Source organism: Osmerus mordax, chromosome 5 (genome assembly GCF_038355195.1).
Source record: "Osmerus mordax isolate fOsmMor3 chromosome 5, fOsmMor3.pri, whole genome shotgun sequence".
NCBI classification, from domain to species: domain Eukaryota; kingdom Metazoa; phylum Chordata; class Actinopteri; order Osmeriformes; family Osmeridae; genus Osmerus; species Osmerus mordax.
The window spans coordinates 4,778,251-4,803,646 of record NC_090054.1 but is presented as its reverse complement, the minus strand read 5'-3'; the positions used below and the strand labels follow the sequence as shown (position 1 = coordinate 4,803,646).

Genomic DNA, 25,396 nt, shown 5'->3' with positions numbered 1-25,396 from the left:
GGGGGGGGGGGGGGGGGGGGGGGGGGGTATGCTGTGTACGCTGCATGTACATGCACGCTATCCGTGCACATGTGTGTGTGCGTGCACGTGTGTGTGTGCGTGCACGCACGGGTGTGTGAGTGCGTGTGTGAGTGCGTTTGTGTGTGCGTGTGTCGCCGTGTCTAATCTCTTCTATGGTCGCTGCTTCCAGGTAATCCTCCCAGCAGCCAAAGCAAACAGACCATTAAGCAGCGCTTCCTCAAGCTGCTCCCCTGCTGCACCCCCGGACGCCCCTCCCTCTGTCAGTCAATGCAAGTGACTCCTAACTCCCTCTACGCCCTGTCTCACACACGCACACACACACACGACAAACGTCGACACAACAGAAACATACTGTAGACACACACACGCATAGACACAAACATACATACAGCAGACACATAATCAAACGCAGATGCAAATACACTGGGTTCCAGCTACGGTCTGGTTGTGGTACCTATAGTACACACACTGTAACTCTGGTCTGACTAAATAGTTTACTTACTGTAACTTACCAGTTCTAAGAACTGTGTGTCAGGGTGAGGTGTGTGTCTGGTGAGTGTGTGTCTGGGTGAGGTATGTGTCAGGGTGAGGTGTGTGTCTGGGTGAGGTGTGTGTCTGGGTGAGGTGTGTGTCAGGGTGAGGTGTGTGTCTGGGTGAGGTGTGTGTCTGGGTGAGGTGTGTGTCTGGGTGAGGTGTGTGTCTGGGTGAGGTGTGTGTCTGGGTGAGGTGTGTCTGGGTGAGGTGTGTGTCAGGGTGAGGTGTGTGTCTAGGTGAGGTGTGTGTCTGGGTGAGGTGTGTGTCAGGGTGAGGTGTGTGTCTGGGTGAGGTGTGTGTCTGGGTGAGGTGTGTGTCTGGGTGAGGTGTGTCTGGGTGAGGTGTGTGTCTGGGTGAGGTGTGTCTGGGTGAGGTGTGTGTCAGGGTGAGGTGTGTGTCTGGGTGAGGTGTGTGTCTGGGTGAGGTGTGTGTGCATGGGTCAGGGTTGAGGTTCTGGGTGCTGGATACCTCAGCCTCATTCTGCTGGAGACCAATGTGTAGTGTGACACCTGGAGGTTGTCTTTTTCTAATTGTTTACTGACGCTTTGTGGCGGTGGAGGATTCTCAGTGTGACCTGTATTACTTCTCAGATTCTGGCTTCATGTCCTCCTCACCTGTCAATCATACAGTTGTTGCCATGCCAACCTTGGCATCGAGACTTATCACTGTACTTAGATGTGAGGATTTTTAGCAATTAAATCATTTCGCCTTCTACCTGATGGTTTATTTTAAAATGACTTGATAAGATATTTTATTATATTTTCTTTAATTACAGTTAATAGATACATCAATGTTGATGGATAGAGACATAGAGAAATAGCCACTTAGTGCATTATATATAAATACAGTAGCCCAGATATAATTGGAAATAAATGTAGCCAATAATCCCCTTTATTTTATGTGTATAATGTGTATCATTGACTTCTCTCCTCTACTTTTCTCTCCTCTGTTATTTTTGTCTCCTCCTTTCCTCTCCCCTCCTCTCTTCTCCTCACCTCTGCTCTCCTCTTCCCTCTCATCACTTCCCTTCCCCTCCTGTCCTCTCCTCCTCCATTCTTGTTCCTCCCCGTCCCCCTTGTCTCCTTCCTTTCTCCCCCCCCCCCCCTCCCCTCCCTTTCTCCCTCCAGACAGCATCGAGGATGACTTTGAGCTGTCCACGGTGTGCCACCGGCCCGAGGGCCTGGACAAGCTGCAGGAGCAGACCAGGTTCACCAAGAAGGAGCTGAAGGTCCTCTACAGAGGCTTCAAAAATGTACGTCTGGACCGCAGCTCCCTCGCCCTGCCTTCAGTCAGGGAGAGAGAGGGGGAGGAGGAGGAGAGCAGGGGGAGAAAGGGAGGGGAGGGGAAGAGAGGAGAGAGAAAGAGAGAGGAGAGAGGAGAGGAGAAGAGAGGAGAGGAGAGGAAAAGAGAGGAGGGGAGAGGAGATATGAAAGACCTATTGTTGTTTTTGTTGGTTAGGAGTGTCCATGCGGCGTCGTGAATGAAGAGAACTTCAAGACCATCTACTCCCAGTTCTTCCCTCAGGGAGGTGAGTCTCTGACCCCTGACCCCTGACCTGCTGAGGCTCTAGGCTATTGCCTGTTAGCTCTGACATCTGAGAAACATTCTTTCTCTGTTGAAAGAGACTCCTTCCATCTGAACTTCTGAGAACTCACAATATCAATCCCTTGGTGTAGTGTTGGTCACAGGGGCTGTGCAAGACAGGGGCACAGAGAGAGAGAGTGAAGTAAAGTGAGACAGGTTGAGAATAATAATATTGAAACTGTAGAAGACACAGAGTCCCGTCCCCCCCGCCAAACTCCACCAATGGATCACTGGTGTTTTATGCAAATCTGTCTACTGTACTGTCAAATGACATTCAACACTTCAACACATGCCTCTGCTTACAGATGTAGTTTCACAAACGACTTGCTTGAATGTGTTAGGGTAGCACAGGTCTCATATGAAGATATATTTAGATAACAGTTATATTTATCTGTGCTTCTATAATTAGTGATGTTAGTATAGTGCTGTGGGGGCCATGTTTCAGATACACCTGCTGTTCTTCCAGACTCCAGTACATATGCTCACTTCCTGTTTGAAGCCTTCGACACCAACAAGAATGGATCCGTTAGTTTTGAGGTAAGACAAAAAAACGAATGAGCTGGGAGTTTTGCCTGTCTATCTGCCTGTCTGGGGAACTGGTTCCAATGGGAATTTACAACTGAATCCATAAACGCTGTACAAACGTGTGTGTGTTTTGACAGGACTTTGTATTTGGCTTGTCTATCATTCTGAGAGGAACTATCACAGACAGGCTAAACTGGGCTTTCAACCTGTATGACCTTAACAAGGATGGCTGCATCACCAAAGAGGTGATACATACGCTGCCTCTCTCTCTCTCCCTCGCTCTCTTTCTCTCTCGCTCGCTCTCTCTCTCACACACACACATCTTTGACTATCGTATCTTTCCCTCTCTCCCCCTCTCCCCTCTCCATTGATGGTTATTGTGACTCCTCCCCCCACCCCTTTCCTTTTTTCCTTTGTCCTTTTGATCCTCTTCCCATTCATGTTCATGTTCTTACCCTGTCTTTGAAAGTTCATATGTTCCCCTCCGCTCCTCAGGAGATGATGGACATCATGAGGTCCATCTATGACATGATGGGCAAATACACCTACCCCTCTATGCAGGACGATGCCCCCAGAGAGCATGTCGAGAGCTTCTTTCAGGTAACACACTCACAACACACAGACTCTGCACACGCACACTCACACCACACGCACACACGCCACACAGACTCTGCACACGCACACTGCACACACACACTGCACACACACACTGCACATACACACTGCACACACACACTGCACATACACACTGCACACACACACTGCACATACAGCGCACACTGCGGCAGGGACAGCGCAGAGGCTGACTTGCTGGGGAGGGAGAAGTAATGGCAACGCGCGCCGAGGGTTGGGCTCGCTTTCCCACTTGACCCAGGCACAGGGCCTCGGGCCCTCGGGGGAAGCGATCGGACGAGCGTTCAGGTCGCGGGTCTGGACGTAGAGGCTGACTGTGCCGTTGTTTGGTGGGTAGAGAGACACCATGGTTTCGCTTCCTCCACTGGAACAGCCTCTGGCTATTATAGTGGAGCTAGTGGGCGGCTGATTGGTGAATAAGCTGGGAGTTCTTGCGGTGGTGTGCACCAGGGTGCTGTCCCTGGTGCTGACCTGGAGGGCTGGTCTCTACCATAGACTGTATATGAAGAATGGACGTAGTCATCGTGACGTCACCCATTGGTTTGTGAAAGCCCGTTTTGAAGCCTCAATGTTTGCACTTCCTGGTCGCCATCTTGGGGGGTTTTGGAGACAGAAGTGACCATATTTGGACGAGAGGGCAAAGTTGTGGAGGGGCGAAGGGCGGGTCCATGGGCGGATCTGACTGAGAAGCCACCTCGCTACCGGCCTTTCTCCTCTACTTGCCTCTATGCAACTGGCTAGTAAACTTTGCAAAGTCACTGCAAACATCGTTAGCTTCCATCGAGAAGACCCCCCTTGTGCAAACGGGCTGTCAATCACTCCAGACTGGACCTGTCAATCAATCCACCCACGTCCCCAAATATAACGATCTGTGAGGCCTAATATCTACTTAATTATTAAATGATTTTCAGATGGACCACCAGGACACTGATAAGAAGAAGGGAATCTAGCTAAAGACACCATAATGAATTGTGGAATACTTTCTTTTTACTTTGTATTTCATGAGAGAATTTGGCGATTTTTGAATGGGACTCAATTGGAGCCAGAGTTTTTTGGAGCCAGCCCCTGGCAACCATCGGCGGTATTGCACTTTAAGCCACTTCCGCATTGGCTTCATTTTTCAACCCCAGAGGTTGCCCCTTGGTCTCTACCTGTGCTGATCAGGGGGCGCTGTCCATGGTGCTGACCTGGAGAGGCTGAGGTTGTGCTGTGATGTGCCGCAAACTGGGTGACTGAGTCCCTGGCCTGCCCTGCCCAGCCACAACAAACACCACACACGCACACACACACACACACACACACACACACACACACACACACACACATTCGCTGTCTCTCTCACATACACATACTTTTAAGTAATTTGACATATTGCCACTAAGATATCCCATTTCTGCCCCTTCATCAAGCTGAAACATGTATACAATTGAAGGAACATTTGATATGTTATGCCTGCTATGTGACTGTTGCCTTGCTCTGTCCAAATAATGTTATTGCCCAGAATGACCTGTGTTATATTGTGTATATATGACCCATAAATCTCTTTGACTGGACTTTTAATGCTCAGGCCAAAGGAATGTTTTCTTCGAGTTCTACTAGAGCTTCAGCTCTATTTATCAGCACAGAATCTCTGGAAACATAGCAGGCAGCTCATCTGTCACTGGGAGTTGTCAGTACCAGTGCATGATAAAACAGAACTGTCTTAAAGATCCTGTAAAGTGGACCTGGAAACGAGTTTTAAGTTCGCCACATCACAAAATAATGTGTTATTAACTACCCATCCAAATTCGAATGAAAAAATAACACCGACAAGTATGTTAAATTAGGCTTTGAAATCGTGAAAAAATCAGCAGTCTTCTCTCCTTGAGACTGGGGGGGCGTGTCGCCTGAAGGAGCTGAAGCTCCGCCCCTCGCTGCCTACCTCCGACCCAGATAATGGACGCTACGTCAAGCCGAACAAAACCGTATAGAATTAGTATTTATTTGTTCAATGAGTGAAACATACAGATGCATATAAATGAAATGTTCCCCTGAGCTGTAACAGTAAAAATGGACACCAGAGACAGCAGACAGTGAGCTCTCCAACTAGGCTACTTCTAACACATTAGCTACCATTTCAACAAAATACCATCATTCTACACCGAGTAGCCTAATAACAATTTAGCGGTTTGCACTAACTCATAGCAGAGATACCTCTGGAAAAGTTGTCTAGTATAATTATAACAAGCACACAGAACTGAGTGATGAACTGCTGGCGGCGGTGGATGGTCCAGGTGCGACCGGAGGATGAACGGCCGGAGGGGCGATGCTCGGTACGGCTCCGCGCTGCAAGAGAAGCCGTGTGTTGGTGAACCCCGTCTGTCTCTGGTCCATGTTAAAACTGTCCGCTGTGAAATGGTCAGTGCAGAGGCGGCTGTTGGAGTTTATCCGAAGCTTTCCATGAGCGTGTCTCTTCACAAAATCTATCCACCTATTTTTCCTTTCATTAGCAATAGTGAACTTAAATGGCGTTGCAGCGCAGCTGTAGTTCTTGCATCCAGGGAAGATGCAGTTGTGGGTGGTGGGAGACATCCTGAAGCTAGCTAGCTAGCTGATGTATGCTACAATAACAGTACAGCAGGAGGAGCCATTCAGTGATCTGACGTAGATAGGGCGAAATGACGTTGTTAGGGCATTTTTTGGCTCCGCCCATTAAAACCTGATCTGAAAACGGAAGAGAAACTGTTCTTCGGTTTAACTCCACATTTCAGTGTGACAAAGTTTTAGCGCTTTGCACATGCTTTCAGGAACTCATTTCACACATATTTAATGTACTTAGAAGCAAAACATGGAATTTACTCTACAGGATCTTTAAGGCTATACCCTAACTCTCTCCCTTTCTTTCTTTCTTTCTCTCTCTCTCTCTCTCTATCTCTCTCTCACTCACACTCTCTGGTTCTCTATTTCTCCGTCTTTCTCTTTCTGTCTCTCTCTCCTTTTCTCTTTGTTGCCCTTTCACCATATCTCGCTCTTTCTTTCTCTGCCTCTCTGTCTCTCTCTGTCTCTCTGTTTCTCTCTCTGTCTCTCTCTCCCTGTCTCTCTCTCTTTGCCTCTTTTTGTGTGTCTCCATCTCTCTCTCTCTCTTTCTGAATGTGTCTGTCTTCTGTGCTCTCATCAGAAAATGGACCGTAACAATGACGGGGTGGTCACTATTGAGGAGTTCATGGAGTCTTGCCAAAAGGTAAGGTCACCTGGTCGGCCATCTCTCCACTACAACCTATATTACACTGCACAGTTGAGAAGTATTTTTGATGATCTATCACTTCTCTTACACACTCCATTTTCTCTCAATCTATCTAACTGCTCTCTTTTTCTTTTTGTTCTACCTCTTTCAGGATGAGAACATCATGCAGTCCATGCAGCTGTTTGACAACGTCATCTAGTCATTGAGTAAACCACAGATTAAGAGAGGGCAGGCTGGGGGTGGTGTGTGTGTGTGTGTGTGTGTGTGTGTGTGTGTGTGTGTGTGTGCTGTATACGTGTACATGTATGCATGAGGATGTGAGGATGTGTGACTGCTTTGATCCATGTTGTGTGTGCGTGAGTGTTTGTGGAGACGTGTAAGTAGGATAGTTGGAACTTCACCTCCCCCCTCCGTCCCTCTCTCGCTCGCTCTTCTCCGTCCTTGCCGGTCTACAACACTAGGGGTCCTCATCCCTCCATCCAGTCCCCCTTCTCCTGCCCGGGGACAGAAAGAGAAGAGGCTGGCTCCTAGACCAGACACGCCCACACTGCTGTCCTCCTCAATGTGGACGCACCATGATTCTGCAGATCTGGAGTCAGCTGCTTTTTCCCCAGAACCCTCAGGCTGGACTCTCAGTAAGACCAGACCCGCCCTCAGCCCTGACCCTGGATCAGCATGGAGCTTCTCTAACAGGATCCAGGCTGATGGGTCCGTCGGGGGGTGGGGGGGGTCAGAGGAGCAGAGGAGCACTCCAGCCCGGAGGTTATGAACTCCGTACACACGGCCCTCTAGGAAGCCAGAGGACTTGTGCGCCATCTAGTGGACAACAGAGGGAACGACACCAGAGATAGGAACAACCAAACACAATGTGAGGAGTTACTGCAAGAGAGAGAGAGAGAGAGAGAGAGAGAGAGAGAGAGAGAGAGAGAGAGAGAGAGAGAGAGAGAGAGAGAGAGAGAGAGAGAGAGAGATGGATTGGCAGATGTGTTGAGATTTGGACATTTTGTTTTTCGATAAATAGTTAATTCTACTATAGCATGATGATGTCACAAATAACCTAATATGTATTTATAGAGAAACTCCAAAGCTGTCTCTGTCTGTTTGTCTGTCTGTTCCCACATCCACAGGCACCTTGCATGGATGTGTATGTGTGTGTGCACGTGTGTGTGTGTGTGTGTGTGAGAGACAGAGAGGGAGAGAGAGGCCTTGCTGGTGTGAAATCCTATCGTATACTCTCCCCTAGAAATACACAATGCTGTATGAGTGTGTGCGTGTATGTGTGTATGCACAACTATATACTGTGTGTGTCTCCATGGGAAAAACTAGACTACCCATTCATAGTCAGCCCTCTGGCCTTCCACAACCGTATATGTGAGTGTGTTGTGACTGTTGTATCTCTTCAATAACAGTTTGTGTTGCTAACTCTTTACATCATACAGCTTTCACATAGTAGACATGCCACTTTGAAAATACCAGCTCCTCCCCAGACATTTATTAAGCGATTAATATGCTACATTCATGTTGGAGTCCACAGGATTTTCGGAGCGAGACTGAATCAAACACGGCTTGTTCCGAGGTAAACACGCGGTTCCCCTGGCAACTGAAAAGGTTGTGATGCTGATAGTATTTACAGAATGAAGTAGATGACTACTAGGGTCACGTGTAACAGCAGCAAAGTCCATTCTGGCTACGTGTGTGTATTCTTTCTTTTTGTGAGAAAAGCAAGACTCGAGCAATACTTGTTTTTAAAATAACATCCCTTTTTTTTTTTTTTTTTATCCCACACATGACCGATTACACATCTGTTTGAGTGTCAGAGACGCTTGAGCTGCACTTTATGTATTTGTGTGTGTGTTTGTGTGTGTGTGTGTGTGTGTGTGGGAGAGAGATAACCTTCACCTCTTCCACTCTCTAAAACACCAAAGATTGACACACTGAAGACGTACTCTTAAGAGATGTGTATTGTTAATAAAGCTACTGGTACTGGAGGAGTCAGAATTACCAGAAAGATTGGGAAAACAGAACTGAAGGTGTATGTGTGTGTGTGTGTGTATGTGTGCGTGTCTGTGTGGTTAAGCTGTTCCGTTACCTAGAATGCTAATTCCAACTCAACATCACCAAGGGTTTTTTTTAGAGAGGGAGAAACAGACAGAGAGAGGGAGAGACAAAGAAAGAGAGAGAGAAAGAGAGACATTCTACTGGTGATGAGGGACTGGTGATAACCTGCTCCAGAGCATTTAAAGAAGAGGATGGGATATTGAATACATTGAGTATTAAAACTGGAAGCATTCCCAAAACTAATTCTTGACTAAACGTACTTGACAGACTATTCCCATTTAAGGTCTCATTTAATAGTAATAATACTAGTATGCTTTACAAAATCTTTAAGAAAGTATTTCAAAGTCTTTTCAGTAGTGTACTGTCTGCAGTGTGGTTCTGGTCCAAGGAAAGATGTCTTTGTTGTACTTGCCTGCACTTCCAGCTAATACCTTGTCAATTTTCTCACATTATAACACTACAATATATTTTGCACCATCTTATTCTTTCTTTTTTTCCTTTGGGATAAAGCGCCCTGGCTCTGTGTGTCCCTTAGCTGCTGCCGTAGGTGACTTCCACCCTGCCTACCTGAGGGGAGCTCTGTCTATCTTCGCATGTACTATGTGTAGAGCAACAAAAACCTGCTGACCTGTTGTAGCCTACCGACTGTCTAGTTTGCTAGCCTCGACTGGTTGCATTGCATATTATTCAAGATGTGTATATTTTGTACAGAGACAATAAAATCACAATTGCTATGCATAAATGACTGGAGGTAATTCATTTGATAACTCTCCAGGTGGTTTTTCTAACAGACGACTACAGCACTATATGCATCATTTGGATTACAGTTTTTCTCAATTGCTAGAACACAATTTATGAAACCTTGCTCCATTTTCTGAAAACATTCAACACAAAACCTCATCTTCAAGTACTATTTACAAAACCTCTGACTCCTCTTGCAAAATGAAACTTTCGCCTCAAAACAGTTTGACCTGTGCTCAAATTCAAACTTTTGCCTCAAAACAGATTTACCTGTTCTCAAAATCAAACACTACTTTAAAATAATAAACAAAGTGATCAAAATGATATACACTATCAAGCAGTCAGTAAACAATACACCAAAAAATAGAAAACACATTGTTCCATACATATAGTTCTCAGGGAGAAGTACATTACAGTTTTTCACAATTGCTAAAACACATTCTTGAAACAGTCACCGATTTTCTCAAAACTGTAAACACAAAACCTCATCTTCAAGCACTATTTACAAAACCTCTGAATCCTCTTGCAAAATGAAACTTTCGCCTCAAAACACTCTTACCTGTGCTCAAAATCAAGCTTTCGCCTCAAAACAGATTTACCTGTGCTCAAAATCAAACACTGCTCTCAAATCATAAACAAAGTGATCAAAATGATATACACTATCAAGCAGTCAGTAAACAATACACAAAAAAATTGAAAACACATTGTTCAAAACATATAGTTCTGAAGGAGAAGTACATTTTTACGTAATCTCAAAACAAATTTCATATTTATCCGTCATTGTCTTTTGATGAACGACAACATGTTCTATCATAGTAGCTCAAAATGTATCAGAAATTACTACTCTGCTTTGCTCTTTGCAATTTTTTTTGTTCTTTCTCCATCCTTGTACCTCTATACAGTACTGTACCCTGCATCTCACTACTCACAACTCACTCTTGTTCTTTGTTGATATGAACCTGCAACCAGTCAAAATCTATTGAGCAGTCAGTAATGTTACTGTAACAAATGGAAAGCACAATGTTCAGGGCCATACAATTTGTTCATTGTACAGTATACAGCCTACAATGCACTGTACTACAGTATACAATACTACAGTAAAAGGGACAAAAATCTAAGGAGTAAACATGTGATCAATGTGCTTCTTCTTGTCTTTGGGCTGGGTCAGGCCAGAGCACTTCGTCGACATCACAAGCAATATTTTCCCACCTTCAACAACCTGTTTGCTCTCTGAACTGGCTTATATTGGTTGTGTCACATCATTTGAAACAAGTGAGTTTTGCTGAAAAGTCTGTGAGATCTGCAAATTGTGTTTTACCATGTGAAATGGTTTAAGGTATTGACAACAGACTGCACAATTAGCTACATGAGTTCAGGCAACTGAGAACTTTGTTCAGCTGATGGGTTTTAGTGTTTTAGCAATTCAGAAAAACTGTAATCTCAAAATAAATTTCATATGTATCCTTTGTTGTCTTTTGATGAACGAAAACTTGTTCTATCATAGTAGCTCAAAATTGATCAGAAATTACTACTCTGCGTTGCTCTTTGCAATTTGTTTTGTTCTTCCTCCTCCTTGTACCCCTATTTTTACAGTACTGTACCCTGCATCTCACAAACTTGTCCTTTGTCTCTGTGATATTGTAATTCTTGTTTGCTCTCAGAACTGGCTTATATTGGTTGTGTCACAAGTGAAATCAATTTTGAGTTGTTGTATTTAATCAATTACATGTTTTCTCTATTTGTATTTGATTGTTGCCACTTGTGTTTACCAGTATGGATGACATGTGCATTAGAGTGCAGAATGTGTTTTGAGAATGAGAATGTGTTTAGAGTTTTGCTGAAAAGTCTAAGTGAGATCTGCAAATTGTGTTTTACCACGTGAAATGGTTTAAGGTATTGACAGCAGACTGCACAATGAGCTAAATGAGTTCAGGCAACTGAGAACTTTGTTCAGCCAATGGGTTTTAGTGTTTTAGCTATTGAGAAAAACTGTAACATAACACACAACACACTTTCATTTGTGTAGCATTCATTGTAACAAAGTGATATTGCAATTCCAAACATTAACTATTCCCATACAGCTATACCTCTCCACCCTGACCCCTAACCTCCAGGACCTGGACCTCCCTCCCCACAACAGAAGAACACACCCCGCAGTAAGCCAGTGTGTGTGTGTCAGTGTAGATGAGGGACACGTGATTTAAACTCTCACGCACATTTCCAGAGAGAAAGTCACCGAGACCAAACCTTGCACACGTGCTTCACCTATAAGGAAATGCACATTCAAGCCGCCCAAATAATTTGTTCTCATTCATGTTTGAAGATAAATTAGTGCCATTTACTTTGTGAAGACTATGATATGCTGCAGTGGAAATGAAACCAAAGTATGCATATTTTTCTTCCTGTGATTATTTTGAACGAGATATGTGTAGCTTCATCAGCTAAAAGGTTCATCACATCAGCATTTAAATGAACTAGTTGACAATTTAAGGAAATTCCTACAATGCTAAAAGAGAAAATATTTCATAGAGTAACAAAGAAACATCTAGAAGTTACACTTTTGAGCTTTAAACAGCTACATGTCAAACAGCCATTACAATGCCAAATGATTTCTCTGCTATATTGACATTGTTGTTGACACACTGTACAAGAATCCTCATATGACAAGCTGGCCATCTCCTCACACACTCTTACTGTTGGTCAAACATGTTTATCTAAGTAGGTATCACTGACATCCAATCACTTTCACAACCCATTGTCTCAACAAGCTGTGGAATGAGCCATCTTGCTTGAGTAAGCCAATTGAGCTAAATCAAAATAAATCAATACTTCATCCCATTGACTTACAATTGGGAGCCCTTCAAGTCTCCACAGTGTATTTGTCATTACAAAAACTACAAGAAAGCACTCCAGCATATTCTCTGTAATGTTCAGAAGGAACCTGGTTTTGATCCATGGAGGCTCACGTCCAACTACCCACTTATTTCTCTAGACAACCAACTGCATATGCATATTTGGATGACAACCCCCCCCCCCCCCCCCCAAAAAAAAAGACAGATTTTGTTTATTTAGCATTTATTGTCAGTGTTATTGCATTACAGTTTTACAAAAAGCAACATTTTAAGAAATAATTTAACTATTCACATATGTATGGAGGTTAAGTGCACCCTGAACCTCCACTTCTCCGCCATGACCTCCCCTGACCCCTGACCCCCAGCGCCATGACCTCCCCTGACCCCCAGCGCCATGACCTCCCCTGACCCCCAGCGCCATGACCTCCCCTGACCCCTGACCCCCAGCGCCATGATATATGTATGTGTGCTATATTGATCTTGCATGTTGTTGGCTAGTGCATTAACATAAATCACCATGTTGCCACACTGGAAAAACAACTGCAGAAAGAGCCCTCCACTTACAAGACGGCCATCTAGGTCAAACATGTTTAAGTAGGTATCACCCATTGTCTCAACAAGCTGTGGAATGAGCAATCTTGCAAGGTTAGGCAAAAAATATTTTGCCCCTTAAAAATAAATCAATACTTCATCACAGTGAGACCCTGACCACCAGAGGGCTGGTGGTCAGGGTCTCGCTGTGATGAAGTATTGATTTATATTTAAGGGGCAAAATATTTTGCCTCGTTTGGTCTCGTTGGGGCTTTGTCATGGAGGCTTTTTAGGGAGCAGAGGGCATCTACTTGGGAACCTTCCTCAGCTCTGCCAGGACCCAGATGGCGAGCGAGAGGAGGGCGACGGAGCCTGATTGGTGGGTAGCTGCCAGGGGGGTGGGCACATACAGCAGCAGGGTACTGATGCCCAGGGCAACCTGAAACCCCACACCCAGACAGGGCCGACAGTTAGTACTTTTATACCTTTAATTGTGGTATGTTTTGTGGCTCATTGGCATTATTAATTGAAGTGAAGTTGTTTGTATGCAGTATGTAGCGTGTAGAGTAGATACTTTATTGTGTGAATAGTGTGCACTATGTGATGTAGTGTCTAGAGTAAGTAGTGTGTACTATATAGTGTAGAGTAGTACTTTGGTATAGAATAGTGGTCTTCAACCCTGGTCCTCAGGGCCCACTGCCCTGCATGTTTTAGATGTTTCCCAGCTCTAACACACTTTAAACTTTTAAAAGTTAGGAGCACCAGCAAATATTGACCGCAAGTTAGTTCCCCGTAACGTGACAACAGAGGGCATTGACAAGAAGTGATTGACGGCTTATTTGAACCAATCTAAAATCTGTATTAAAGTTAATAACGTAAAGATGAAGTTTAACTGGTAATGTGTACGTTGTTGTTGTCGCAGAGATACAATTTTGTGAGCATAAGCGACCAAAATGGTTGCAATTTTAAGCCCTGCCACTGGTCTAGAATGTACCGTATAGTGTGTAGACTAAGTAGTGTGTTCTATCGTGTGTCGAGTTTGCACTATGGTGTATAATCTATAGTGTGTGGAGTACGTAGTATGGGATGTATAATGTGCAGTGTCTGAAGTGAGTGTGTAATGTGTAGTGTGTGCTAGGTCGAGTGTTTGTGAGTACCTGTCCATAGGCCATGGCTGTCAGCAGGCTGATGGCGATCTTAGCCCTCCGCGGTAGTCTCATATTCCTGGAGAACAAGTAGAGACCTGTGATGGCTGTGAGGGAGGAGATGGCCTGGAGAGAGGAGAGCACAGATGGGGAGAGGAGGAGAGGAGAATGGAGAGGAAAAAGGGGAGGAGTGGAGAGCAGAAGAGGGGAGAGGAGATGAGAAGATGGGAGAGGAGCAAAGAGGGGATATCTATATTAGTAAGATGGATAATGGCTATCCATCGATGACATCAAACAAAACTAATTCCTCAATTGGTTAAATTCATAAAACCGAAGGGAAACAGCAACAACACAGGCTCGCTAAGGACATCATTATGGAAGCTATGGAAAAACACCCACTGAGGGCATTATTCAGCAATGAACAGCTGGTGGGCATTGAAAATCCCGAACCAGAAGGGCCTGTACAACATGGAACCTGTCTGTCAGCAGTTGATGGTGCTTCTCAGGGCAGTGACCCCCCTCCCCATCCAGGCAGACTCACCAGCACCCGGTGGTCAAACTGAACGGTGGTGGGGTTCTCAAAGAAGTTCTTGAGGGTGGGGGAGAAGGCCAGCAGGTCATCTGGGAGCCAGCGCTCTCCCATCTTGGGGAAGGAGTTGTAGACCAGCCCTGCGTCCAGCCCCGCCACAAACGCACCTGCACACCAGCACGGGGTCACACCTGGGATTTCAAAACCCCCTCCTTCTCACCTCTGCAGTATCAGTACGCACGCACACGTGCACACAGCTGACCTGAGAGAGCAGTGAGGAAGACGAGTCCTCCAGTTCCCTTGGCGAACCTTCTTAGCCGAGTCAAACGTTGGGTGTCAGCCAGCTGAGAGAGAGACCAGGAAAGAGAGAATGTGGGAGTGAGAGAGACATAAAGAGAGAAGCATCGGGAAAGAGAGAGGGGGAAGGAGGGAGATAGACAGAATGTGGGAGGGGGAGACAGTAAGAGAGAAGCATGACAGAGAGAGAGAGAGAGAGAGGATGAGGGAGAGACAGAAGAGAAAGAGAGTGTGGGAGAGAGATCGAAAGAAAGTGTGGGTGTGAATGAGATTGGGGAAAAAAGACAGAATGAAATATAGAAAGAAAGTGGTGGAGAGACAAAGAGAGAGTCATAAAAGAGGGATAGTTATTGTACTGTAAAACATAAAATCAATCAAATGCTGAATGTTGCGTGTGCAAGAGTTCCTGGGAGTGTTGAACTGGTGTGCGTGTGTATACATGTTCATGGGCGTGTGTGCGTGTATATCTTTTATAAAGTGTGTGTGTGTGTACATGTGTATGATGTTCTTTATGTTCATGGGTATGTGTGTGTTAATATGGTCAATGCGTGTGTAAAATGTAAAATATTAAATATATGTTTGTGTGTGCACGTGTGTGTTATACAACGTGCATGTGTGTGTCTGTTATCCATTGTCTGTGTGTGTGTGTGTGTGTGTGTGTGTGTGCGGTAGCAGGTACCTTGTGAGCAGGCAGCAGCAGAGTCAGTCCGGTCCAGAGGCTGGCACAGTACAACAGCAGAGCCGAGCCCAGGTGGGCTGACAGGCGGTATCACCATGTACCATCCTAGGAGCCCCTGGAGCCCGGCACACAGAGCCTTCAGAACCTGGACATTCTCCACGCAAGCCTCTCTTTTCCCTTCTATCTCACACATCTCAACGTTAGAGGACAATGAGCACTTCTCTAACATGTAAATCGGTGCTCTCTCTCTCTCTCTCTCTCATTGCTCACATCTGTTTCAGTAGGTGCGTTAGACTTCATGTAGAACCGGCTGCTTCACGTCAGCCCGGCTGACGTGAAGCAGCCAATGGCATTCTCAGCTTCAAGTCAGCTGGCTGTCAGCGCCGCCGGCGCTGCATGAAGTCGAACACGGGTATTGTCTCTCACTGTCTCGCCACGTCTCCTCCCCCCTCTCTTCCACCCATCTCTCACTGTCTCACCCGCTCTCCTCTCCTTCCTCTCTCCAGCCGTCTCTCCCTGTCTCACGCCCCCTTCTCTCCTCTCTCCATCCGACTCTCACTGTCTCACGCCCCCTCCTCTCCTCTCTCCAGCTGTCTCTCCCTGTCTCTCGCCCCCTCCTCTCCATCCGACTCTCACTGTCTCACGCCCCCTCCTCTCCTCACCTGGAAGAATACAAAGCCACAGAGGCCCACCACCCGTCCCTTCATGGACCTGTTGAGGTAGCCCTTCCTCCAGAAGTAGATGGTGGGCAGGACGTAGGCCAGGCCCACCAGACGCCCCCACATCCTGTGGCCCCACTCCATGAAGAAGATGAACTTGAACTCTGGCAGTGTCATGTTGTGGTTCATTCTGCCGACAGACAGGGGCGCCATGAGACACACTAGGCCACAGAAACACCACTGTGGTACGATTCATGCGGACACTGAATAGGCAAAGTGCATGTCTTATAAGGTCAATAAATTATTATCATTCATGCACCTGTCTGTCAGGATGTGTAGGGGGTTATTGTCAGATATCCATTCTAGCGTGTCAATCTCTGAATTGGTAAGCCTATCGAAAGCCTGTTGGTTTCTGGACAAGCAAGAAGTCAACATTACAAAAGCGGACTCACATCTTAAACTCCGGGAATTGCTGGTACTTAGCAAACTCTGCCTCCCACTCCGCCTGCGTCTGTGGAGGCTTCATCTCTTTCACCAGGTGCCAGTCAACCATTGACAGACCTGACTCAGTCAACCTGATACAGCAAAACAGTTATCGTTTAGACATGCAAGCTCATAACTGAATTACTAGGTCCAAAAACATGCAAACAAGTTAGTGGCTGAGCGGTTAGGGAAGCGGGCTAGTAATCTGAATGTTGCCAGCTCAATTCGCGGCCGTGCCAAATGACGTTGTGTCCTTGGGCAAGGCACGTCACCCTACTTGCCTTGGGGGAATGTCCCTGTACTTACTGCAAGTCGCTCTGGATAAGAGTGTCTGCTAAATGACTAAATGTAAAATGTAAATGTAACAACCACACTACCTAATTGATAGGGGTTAATGCTAACAGGGCTCAAGTTTGATCAAAGGTTTGGCGTTAGATTAGCATACCTGTCAACGTTTTGGTATGTTGACTGGTATGGTAATAATTGTATTTAGCTGGAAAAGTTATCCCTTACTTCTCAGCGTGAGAAATACAAGGTGCTTTATGAGAGCGTGTGAAATGGTTGAAATGCGTCTCACGGCGAATGTGTGATATTTGAGAGCCCTACAATAAATGTGTGTTTACCTTGTGACACCGCCCAACACCACCGCCCCGACAACCAGTCCGCTACAACCGAGCAACCACCGGCCAAGGATCCTGTTTGTAGCTGCATTGGGCACTGTAATTGCCGCTGTCGCTTGGGCGGGGGTCGCCCCACCCTCGACTGTGATTGTGCCCTGTCCTCTCTTCATCAACCATTGTCGCATCGGGGGGGTCCTCTGTTGTCATCACAGAGTGAGAAATGATTGTCAATTAAAGGATGCTACACTGCCTCACTCAATACAATCAGCTAGTTTCAAAAAGCTAGTGAAAACCTTGGCCAGTGATGAATTCACAAGAAAATAGTACAAAGTTAGCTTGCTATCATCAAACTTATTTTGGTACGACTTACTGACTACGTGACCCTGACCATGTAGCTAACGTTACACTATACTGATTAGCTGGCAAACGTTAGCCCAGCTAGGCTAACCAGCTAAATCATCTGACCTTCTTTGACTGACTGGCTGGGGTAAGTTAGCTGGGAAGCTAATAAGCTAACATTTGATAATCGGCCACATAGTGACAACAATCGGCTTGCCAAAATTTGGGTCACAAATTATCAGCAAATATGCAAAAAATATCGAAAGGCATTCGGCAATATAAACCTTCCAGCTCACTCAGCTGAGTAAGATAGCTAGCTGTTCAGAGCTACTGTAGCTACCTAGCTAACTTCAGGTATTGCAGATTTCTGTATGAAAAATGAACCTACATTTCTGTGTTGAAATCCTTTCCCAGCATTTTTGCAGCCACACAGTGCCACAGTCCGCAACGAAGACAGCAGCATTCTTTCTTTCAAGCCAACTCACTACTTTTACGTTATTTGTTGGAAATTATATTCAGTGATCTCTCCTTACACAAGCATGATGTGTATTGGTCATGCAACGATTCAACTTTGACCTATGACGATCTAATAGAAAACAAATCGACATAATTTAAACGATGTTATATTACATAGTTTGGTTATTATACTACGTTAGAATAATTACTTGTATATTTTCGTTATTTAATGTACCTAGTTAGCCAGTTTGAGTCCTTTGAACATTGTTACGAGAATTACCGCATAATTCAATATCATCGACCAGACATTGCTAATCGAACGCGATGGTCAGCCGAAGAATTTATGTTGAAACAGTCGACGTTTTGACGGACTGAAAGGTAGAGAGCCAGACAGCTGGTTTTCCAGTTGCTTTAACGTTAACTTTACATTTAAGCGTTACCTAAGTCTGGCAACTAGCCACACGCTGGTGCCATTCAAGTTAGTCTCATGGAGGAGATACATTTCGAGTGAGAGTTTTCACTTCCCGCCTTAGCTAGCTCAACCCACCATCCAAAGGTTACCAGACTGAATTGTATACAGTTAACCTATAATCTGACAACAGAGAACACTGTATGAACAATTATTTCCCTTCTGTATTTCCCTCACTGTGTGTACGTGCACGCGTGTGTGCTTGTGTAGATGGCAGACAGCTTCTTGATGGAGGTGTGTGTGGACTCGGTTGAATCAGCCGTCAATGCAGAGAGAGGAGGTAAGTGTATGGCCATAGACATAGAGTTCTTGCTGGAGTTAATAGTGTTTACTTATACTGCAGCCTACTTTCTGTTTCAGGTGCCAGTCGTATTGAACTGTGCTCCAGTCTTCTAGAAGGGGGGATCACGCCTAGCATAGGTCAGCCCACACACCCACATCTCAGAACCGAATAGTCTTTCATCGATTTGTCAAGGGTCTGTATTGATAAGGCTGCACTAATAGAACACTTTTTTCTTCAGTCCCATGGGTTAGAACGTATTTGCTAGACTTTGTGACATAATTACTTAGCTCAAGTTGTGTAAATGAATAAACGTCTACATCAAAGCAGAGAATGTTTAATATGGGGAGAACTGACACTCGGGGAAACTTCCGGCTTCTGATTGCAGTTTCACTCTAGTTCCATGAGGACGCTAACGGTCGAGTGCAGAATGAATGGAGGTCTATGGAGCCAGAGCCTGTTTAAGGATATTAGACATTCTCTGATGGAGCTATACCTCTCAAAATCAACTTTTCTCACGATATCATTTTTTTTCTAGTAATTTGAATGCTGAATTCGAAAGGGGATGCAAAAGAAATACACACTGCTGGGTGTTAGATTTTTTTTAAGTCGCCTTTTGTTCTAAAAAGCATTGTCAATACACATGCTAAAAAGAGTTTTGGTTTGCTAATGTTGTTGCTAAAGTTGCTAATGCTCTGACATTCTGGTTCTGCTTCGGATGCCATCAAGCGGGATCTCTGGTCGTAGTCAGAGCCATAGAAAAAGAGAGTTGCGACACGCTTTGATCTCGTTGACACGTGATCACGTGGTTCAAGTAGCTCGCTGTAGTTCCAAAAACCCCAGAGCTAGAAATGGCTATGCTAGCTACCATACTGTACCAACTGTACCATACTGTACATATCAAACAGTAGCCTAATGAGGACTATATTGTTCCACTTAACGTTTAACCTTCGACTGTTGAAGTAAATAGGACTAAAAAACAAAATAAAAAATATTCATCAGCCCACTTACAATTTACTAGCCTGGCTCTGCCCTCCTACGTACTTCCGCTCAATTTTGATTTTGCCTCTGTACTAGGTCTGAGATTTCGGTGTATTAGTCGGTTTTCAGAAACACATTTTTTGTAGTTCCAATCAGCGAACAGAGGGAGTGGCTGAGAACGATGACGTTGATGTTGTGCATTTGTTTGAGTTGTAGTTCAGTAATGGCGGCTAGTGATGGGCATTCCGGCTCTTTTTCGTGAGCCGGCTCGTATGGCTCAGCTCACCAAAAAGAGCCGGCTCTTTTGGCTCCCGAACGGCTTTAAAAAAAATACATGTTTTAACTATGAATTTGACTATGATGGGTGTGAAAACTATTTGAATTAAATTATGAAATGAAATCATACTCGATCGTAACCACATATCTTTAAAAATGCATTGATTTGTCATGGCTCTCCTCCGAGTTTTGACTACTCTCTGACTGTGTGTGAGTTGGCTCGGCCCTCCCTCATGCAGGATTGACAGGAACAGAATGTGAGGATGATCGTGTGCGCCTTTAAGCCTACAAGTATTTTTTTGTTGTTCTTTGAATTTGTCAATTATTTTAAATACAATTAAAATTCATTATTTCATAATCATTTAGTTTTTATAGGCTGTATTAATCTATAAAAAATAGAGTCGGCTCTTCAGATATGCGAGCCAGCTCCCGACGTTCACCTTCAAGAGCCGGCTCTTAGAGCTGGATCGTTCGCGAACGACCCATCACTAATGGCGGCGGAGAAAGATGCGCGCGAAGCTATTCGGTCTGTTGTGGCAACGCTGCCGAATATCTATAAGTTAAAGCCGGAGCAAGAACAATCCTTGCTGAGTTTTGTTGGTGGCCATGATGTTGTGGCCCTCCTCTCCACAGGGTTTGGGAAAAGTTTGATTTTCCAGCTACGGCAGCTAGCTCCGTTACAGTAGTGGTGAAGGAGTTGGCTAAGGCGAACGCTAGCGATTGGTTATGGCAGATCAGAGTGGCTCTGAGCAGATCCATTAGCTTTAAACTTCAACAGAGTACCCGCCTTCAAGTAAGTTAACGCTTGTCAATGGAGCAATCCTAGACCTTCTGTACAAATGAAATGTACGAGGGTCTGGTTAGGACCAGGCTAACAATTTACCACATTAACAACACTTATATTTGTAGTACTTCATGCAAGTTGAATCTTTATCACCAGCAACTGCTCAATTTAGACAAGAAAGGAGTTTGCTAAATAGAACAAAATATACAAGGCAACCAATGGCATTCAATAAAACATTTTATTGTACAATATGTCCAGTGTTCTTCAACTCCTTTTGTTTGCAGTGATCCGGTGATCTTCTGGCTATGATACACGTAGCCTACTCTCTAGCTAGCTACAGTAAAAGTGTTGCTTACGTTAGATACTAGACCTACAGTCTAGCTCTAACTGCATTTAGAATCTATATCTTACGATAAACTTAACCCTTTAAGCTGGCTATATAAAATACTACTAATAACAATTGATATGTGGTGGTTGAAATATGAAAAAAATGCAGGATTTTCATCAATTTACCAACTAACTTGCTTCGAACCCCTTTATCTGCAATTCATTGTTGCTAGCTCTACTAACTAGGCTAATAAGAGAAGACTTACTTTGCATGCCAACAAACACCAATAACTAGAACTAATTTGACAGACTATTAACCAACTGACTTTTGGTAATGATACACGTACTCTCTAGCTAGCTTCAGTAAAAGTGTTGCTTACGTTAGATAGACCTACAGTCTAGCTCTAACTGCATTTAGAATCTAACAAGCTATAATCTTATGATAAACTTTATCTAAAGCTAGCTATATGAAATACTACTAATAACAATTGGTGTGGTGGTAGAAATATGAAAAAATGCAGGATTTTCATAAATTTACCAGCTAACTTGCTTCGGAGACACTGAAAATGAATGGGGTTGAACGGTGGAAAATACAATGTTTGGAACTATAGGTCGCATGTGAAAAACTTTACTTCCGCATTCCTCGATAACAATGGGAGTTTATGGAAGTGTCGCAACTCTCTTTTTCTATGGCTCTGGTCGTAGTCAGTCCTTCACTAACCAATCAGCATTCAGTAGCAGAATGCTAGCGTATTATGGGCAACAACGACTCACCCTGTAGGGAGTCAGGTGGCTGAGCGGTTAGGGAAGCGGGCTAGTAATCTGAAGGTTGCCAGTTCGATTCCCGGCCGTGAAAAATGACGTTGTGTCCTTGGGCAAGGCACTTCACCCTACTTGCCTCGGGGAGAATGTCCCTGTACTTACTGTAAGTCGCTCTGGATAAGAGCGTCTGCTAAATGACTAAATGTAATGTAATGTAAGAAATCGAAAGGACATAAGTACTCGTTCATTCAACTTTCGACCTATAATCCATGTTTAACATGCAAAAGCTACAATCAAATCTGAGATTTCTCAACAACAATCAGGTGAAAGAGACACATTTAGCCGTTTAGCTCCATAGACTCCCATTCATTTTGCACTCGACCGCGATCACTCTCAGTGGAACTTTGGTGGAACTGCAACAAAATTCGGTGCTTAATAGGGAGTGGACAGGTTCTCCGTAGGCTCTGATCAAAGGCAGTCAGGGGCGGCGCCAGATAGTTTTTAATGCAGGTGCTGAGGGGGTCCTAGATCATTGACAGGGGGAGCTGCGCATATATATATACTATTAATACATTTGCAATATTTTTGGGGGTGCTATCGGGGTGCTTTGGTCTTTGTTGGGTGTGCTGAAGCACCTGCTAGCCCCTCCCTAGCGCCGCCCATGACAGCAGTACAAAGAGGTTGATTGATGACCTTATAATTATACAAACCAAGCAAAAAAGCACAGTTTAGGGTTTGTCAATCTTGGTTCTCCTTTAACGTATTCAGATTGTAGAAGCACCACAGAGAGTTTTTTCCTCTTATGCACTTGTCAAAGGTATCACCTTGTCACTCACCAGTATTGCCTCCTCCCTCACTTACCCGCTCCGAAGTTCGATCTTGGGTCCCCCAACGCACTCGTCCGACACAAGCCCATTATAGCTTAGTAATGAGTGTAACCAGTTCAAGTCATTTACGCGGCAAGCCAGCGGAAAGGGTTTGACCTCTGACCAGGCCTGCTACAGGTGGTGAAGCAGAACGTGAGAATCCCCGTGTTCGTCATGATCCGGCCCCGCGGGGGGGACTTCCTGTACTCGGATCGCGAGGTGGAGGTGATGAGGAGGGACATAGAGCTGGTGAAGAGCCACGGAGCTGACGGCCTGGTTCTGGGAGCACTGACTGAGGACGGCAGGGTGGACACAGGCCTCTGCATGGAGCTGCTGGGTAGGTTTGTGTGTCTTTGTGTTTCCGTTTCTAAAGTGGGCCTATCTCAAAGCCTAGGTTTGTTTATGCTTTGGGGAAAAAAGGAAAACAAAGCTACAAAGGCACAGTTTGGCCCTATGGCCCTCTGGGATTTGGTGTCTTAGAGGTGGCCTCATTAAAATCGGTCTGGAGGGAGCTCTTCCTTTGTATTTCCATGTGTTCTCTCATTTCCAATCTCTCTTCAACAGCTGCTGTTCGGCCCCTGCCCGTCACTTTTCACAGAGGTAAAAGGACACAAAATTCAGATTTTCTGTTGAAGAGACTGACGTTTTTGTTTGGTTTCTGAGCAACACACATAGCACAAATGGACACTTCTAACAAGCAGCCAAGGAGATGTGTATGCTAGTTGTCTTGAGTTTGGACTAGCTGTTGTGTAATAAAAACAGGGTTCATCCTGAAATGTATGTATTCAACTCATTCAAACATTACCCACCATACAAATCTAATTAAATGAATTGGCATTTAAACATACAGGGCAGAATTCCTTCTCTCAGGAATGGAGATTGATTTAATACACCAACATTTATTTGAATCCTCTCAGACTTGCTTGATTAGGTAAAGTGGAGACACTGATTGGCCTTTATATCTATTCTCTTTCAGTGATGTACTCTTTGTGTCCTCCTATTCATCACTCATGTGACCTTCTGTCCTGATTTTTGCAGCGTTTGACATGGTTCACGATCCTGTGGTTGCCTTGGAGACCCTGATATCACTAGGGTTTGAGCGCGTGCTAACGAGTGGCTGTGACAGCTCCGCTCTGGAAGGACTGTCTCTTATTAAACGGCTGGTGGAACAGGTGCGTGTGTGTGCGCAAGTATGTTAGTGTGTGTGTGTAACCATTTTGTAGGATATATATATTTAAGTTATAAAATACATATAATAAAACACCTTTTTTTCACCCAACAGGCTAAAGACAGAATAATTATAATGCCAGGTTAGTACTGTGTTAATAAACTGAAATGAAGTGGACTTAGAAACATAAAATGAGATGTTTGAATAAATATACAAGTCTAGAGTTTTGCTAGACTAATTGCAATAGAAAAGTGTTTTATAACTGTGTGTCAATATTCTGGTGGGTGTGTTTGTGTGAGACCAGGAGGTGGTATCACTGAACGGAACCTTCAGAGGATTCTAGAAGGTTCTGGAGCTCAGGAGTTCCACTGCTCAGCCCGCTCCAGTCAAGACTCAGCAATGAAGTTCCGGTAGGTTCCGTCTTCCGGTTCATACCTAGTTTTATTCTGTAGTCTGACGCTGCTACTAGACATCTATCTTTATTAACAATATGCTGGCAAGACTTCTGATGTATTTTTGTTGGCAAGTACTGAATGTGTGTTTGCGCGTTAGTCTGCATCTTTGTCCCTGTTCTTCCAGGAACTCCTGCGTTAATATGGGAGCCTCTCTTGCGGCACCTGAGTATGGCCTGAAGGTGGCAGATGTGAGCAAAGTCCGCAATCTCAACGCCATCGCCAAGAATACGTTGTAGGTAGTGAAGTAGCCAATCATGTCCAGCCAATCATTGACTCCTGAATTATGTCTGTTTGCCCTCCTTCCTTTTGTATGTTCAGAGGCTTAGACATGAGAATGCCTTGACACGTCGCAAAAAATGACTGCACTATAAACAACAGCAAAAGAAAGTTTTGCGTACTCTCATCGTAAGCGTAACTTCGATTCCATGCAGCAACTTTATTGTTATCAGGGTTTAGAAAACAACAGAATGCAGTATAATACTCAGACATATTTTTAAGCCAGGAAACTGCCTCAGAAGAATATGTATGTGTATATGTCTTACATGCTCAAGTATACAGATTACAATGACATTGGTAGGAATAATTACATTTGAATAGTTTGTGTGTGGGTTTAGCATTCAGGTACCCATCATGGTACCAGATGTGATTTCCTGTTTCTTTACCCTGACAACCGTAGGAAGGCTGGTATTTCCTAAATGTGGTATTTTCAATGTATTTCAATAAATCATAGTTTTGGTCATTGGGAGTGCTTTCAATTACTGGGTATGTTAAATTGACATACATATTTCTATAGAAATGGTTCCCTGTCATTTTAAAAGGTTCGGTACAATATTTTGAATGAATTACTGAGGTAAAAGGACTCCTGGGTCTGGTATGAGTCAGTGGATGCTCCAGCCCTCAATGGGGTCCCATGTTGTGTGAGCAGGGAGGGAAACGGATTCATAGTCACACACACGTTTTACAGTACCCCATTGTGGCATACACCGGGTTGAGACGCACACAGTTTAGGAGACGTGGAGACAAAAGAACAAAGACAAAACCAGACCATGACCTGGCTGTGAGGCGGCTGGTGTTGCTACACACGTCACACACAGGTGGTAACATGCACAGTAGTCACAT

The 25,396-nt window shown here is 44.6% G+C and overlaps 3 protein-coding genes across 4 annotated transcripts in view; 2 read left to right on the top strand and 1 right to left on the bottom strand.

Annotated features, from left to right (window-relative positions):
* LOC136942936 (A-type potassium channel modulatory protein KCNIP2) overlaps positions 1–9,294 on the top strand; it is a 19,896-nt gene extending 10,602 nt beyond the window's left edge. Inside the window, exons 2-9 of the mRNA XM_067236004.1 lie at positions 191–288; positions 1,685–1,807; positions 2,014–2,083; positions 2,606–2,676; positions 2,802–2,909; positions 3,160–3,264; positions 6,455–6,517; positions 6,672–9,294. Coding sequence (XP_067092105.1) covers positions 191–288; positions 1,685–1,807; positions 2,014–2,083; positions 2,606–2,676; positions 2,802–2,909; positions 3,160–3,264; positions 6,455–6,517; positions 6,672–6,719 — 686 coding nt within the window. The 3' untranslated portion in view covers positions 6,720–9,294. The remainder of the gene's footprint in view (positions 1–190; positions 289–1,684; positions 1,808–2,013; positions 2,084–2,605; positions 2,677–2,801; positions 2,910–3,159; positions 3,265–6,454; positions 6,518–6,671) is intronic.
* Positions 9,295–12,966: 3,672 nt separating this feature from the next.
* cox15 (cytochrome c oxidase assembly homolog 15 (yeast)) lies at positions 12,967–17,998 on the bottom strand. Its single transcript, XM_067236170.1, is given in 10 exon segments — positions 12,967–13,141; positions 13,860–13,973; positions 14,389–14,543; positions 14,639–14,720; positions 15,353–15,443; positions 15,445–15,467; positions 16,015–16,201; positions 16,464–16,586; positions 17,118–17,311; positions 17,842–17,998. Coding segments are annotated over 10 exon segments (1,176 nt in total). The 5' UTR covers positions 17,917–17,998; the 3' UTR covers positions 12,967–13,009.
* cutc (cutC copper transporter homolog (E. coli)) lies at positions 17,298–25,008 on the top strand. Of its 2 annotated transcripts, none has more exons than XM_067236172.1 (9): positions 17,298–17,327; positions 18,589–18,658; positions 18,739–18,798; positions 22,782–22,991; positions 23,219–23,254; positions 23,693–23,826; positions 23,937–23,964; positions 24,127–24,232; positions 24,402–25,008. In XM_067236172.1, exons 2-9 carry the CDS (start codon positions 18,589–18,591, stop codon positions 24,511–24,513), a joined length of 756 nt encoding a protein of 251 aa, XP_067092273.1. In that variant the 5' UTR covers positions 17,298–17,327; the 3' UTR covers positions 24,514–25,008. The 2 variants fall into 2 exon arrangements, with proteins under 2 accessions (XP_067092273.1, XP_067092272.1); XM_067236171.1 differs by lacking the exon at positions 17,298–17,327 and adding an exon at positions 18,250–18,287.
* The last annotated feature ends 388 nt before the right edge of the window (positions 25,009–25,396 follow it).

Bases quoted from the DNA above. Each gene is read 5' to 3' on its own strand.
- cutc (XM_067236172.1), top strand. From the start codon at position 18,589: ATGGCAGACAGCTTCTTGATGGAGGTGTGTGTGGACTCGGTTGAATCA. The intron at 18,659-18,738 runs GTAAGTGTATGG...TTTCTGTTTCAG, and splicing joins CGTCAATGCAGAGAGAGGAG to GTGCCAGTCGTATTGAACTG. The intron at 24,233-24,401 runs GTAGGTTCCGTC...CTGTTCTTCCAG, and splicing joins GACTCAGCAATGAAGTTCCG to GAACTCCTGCGTTAATATGG.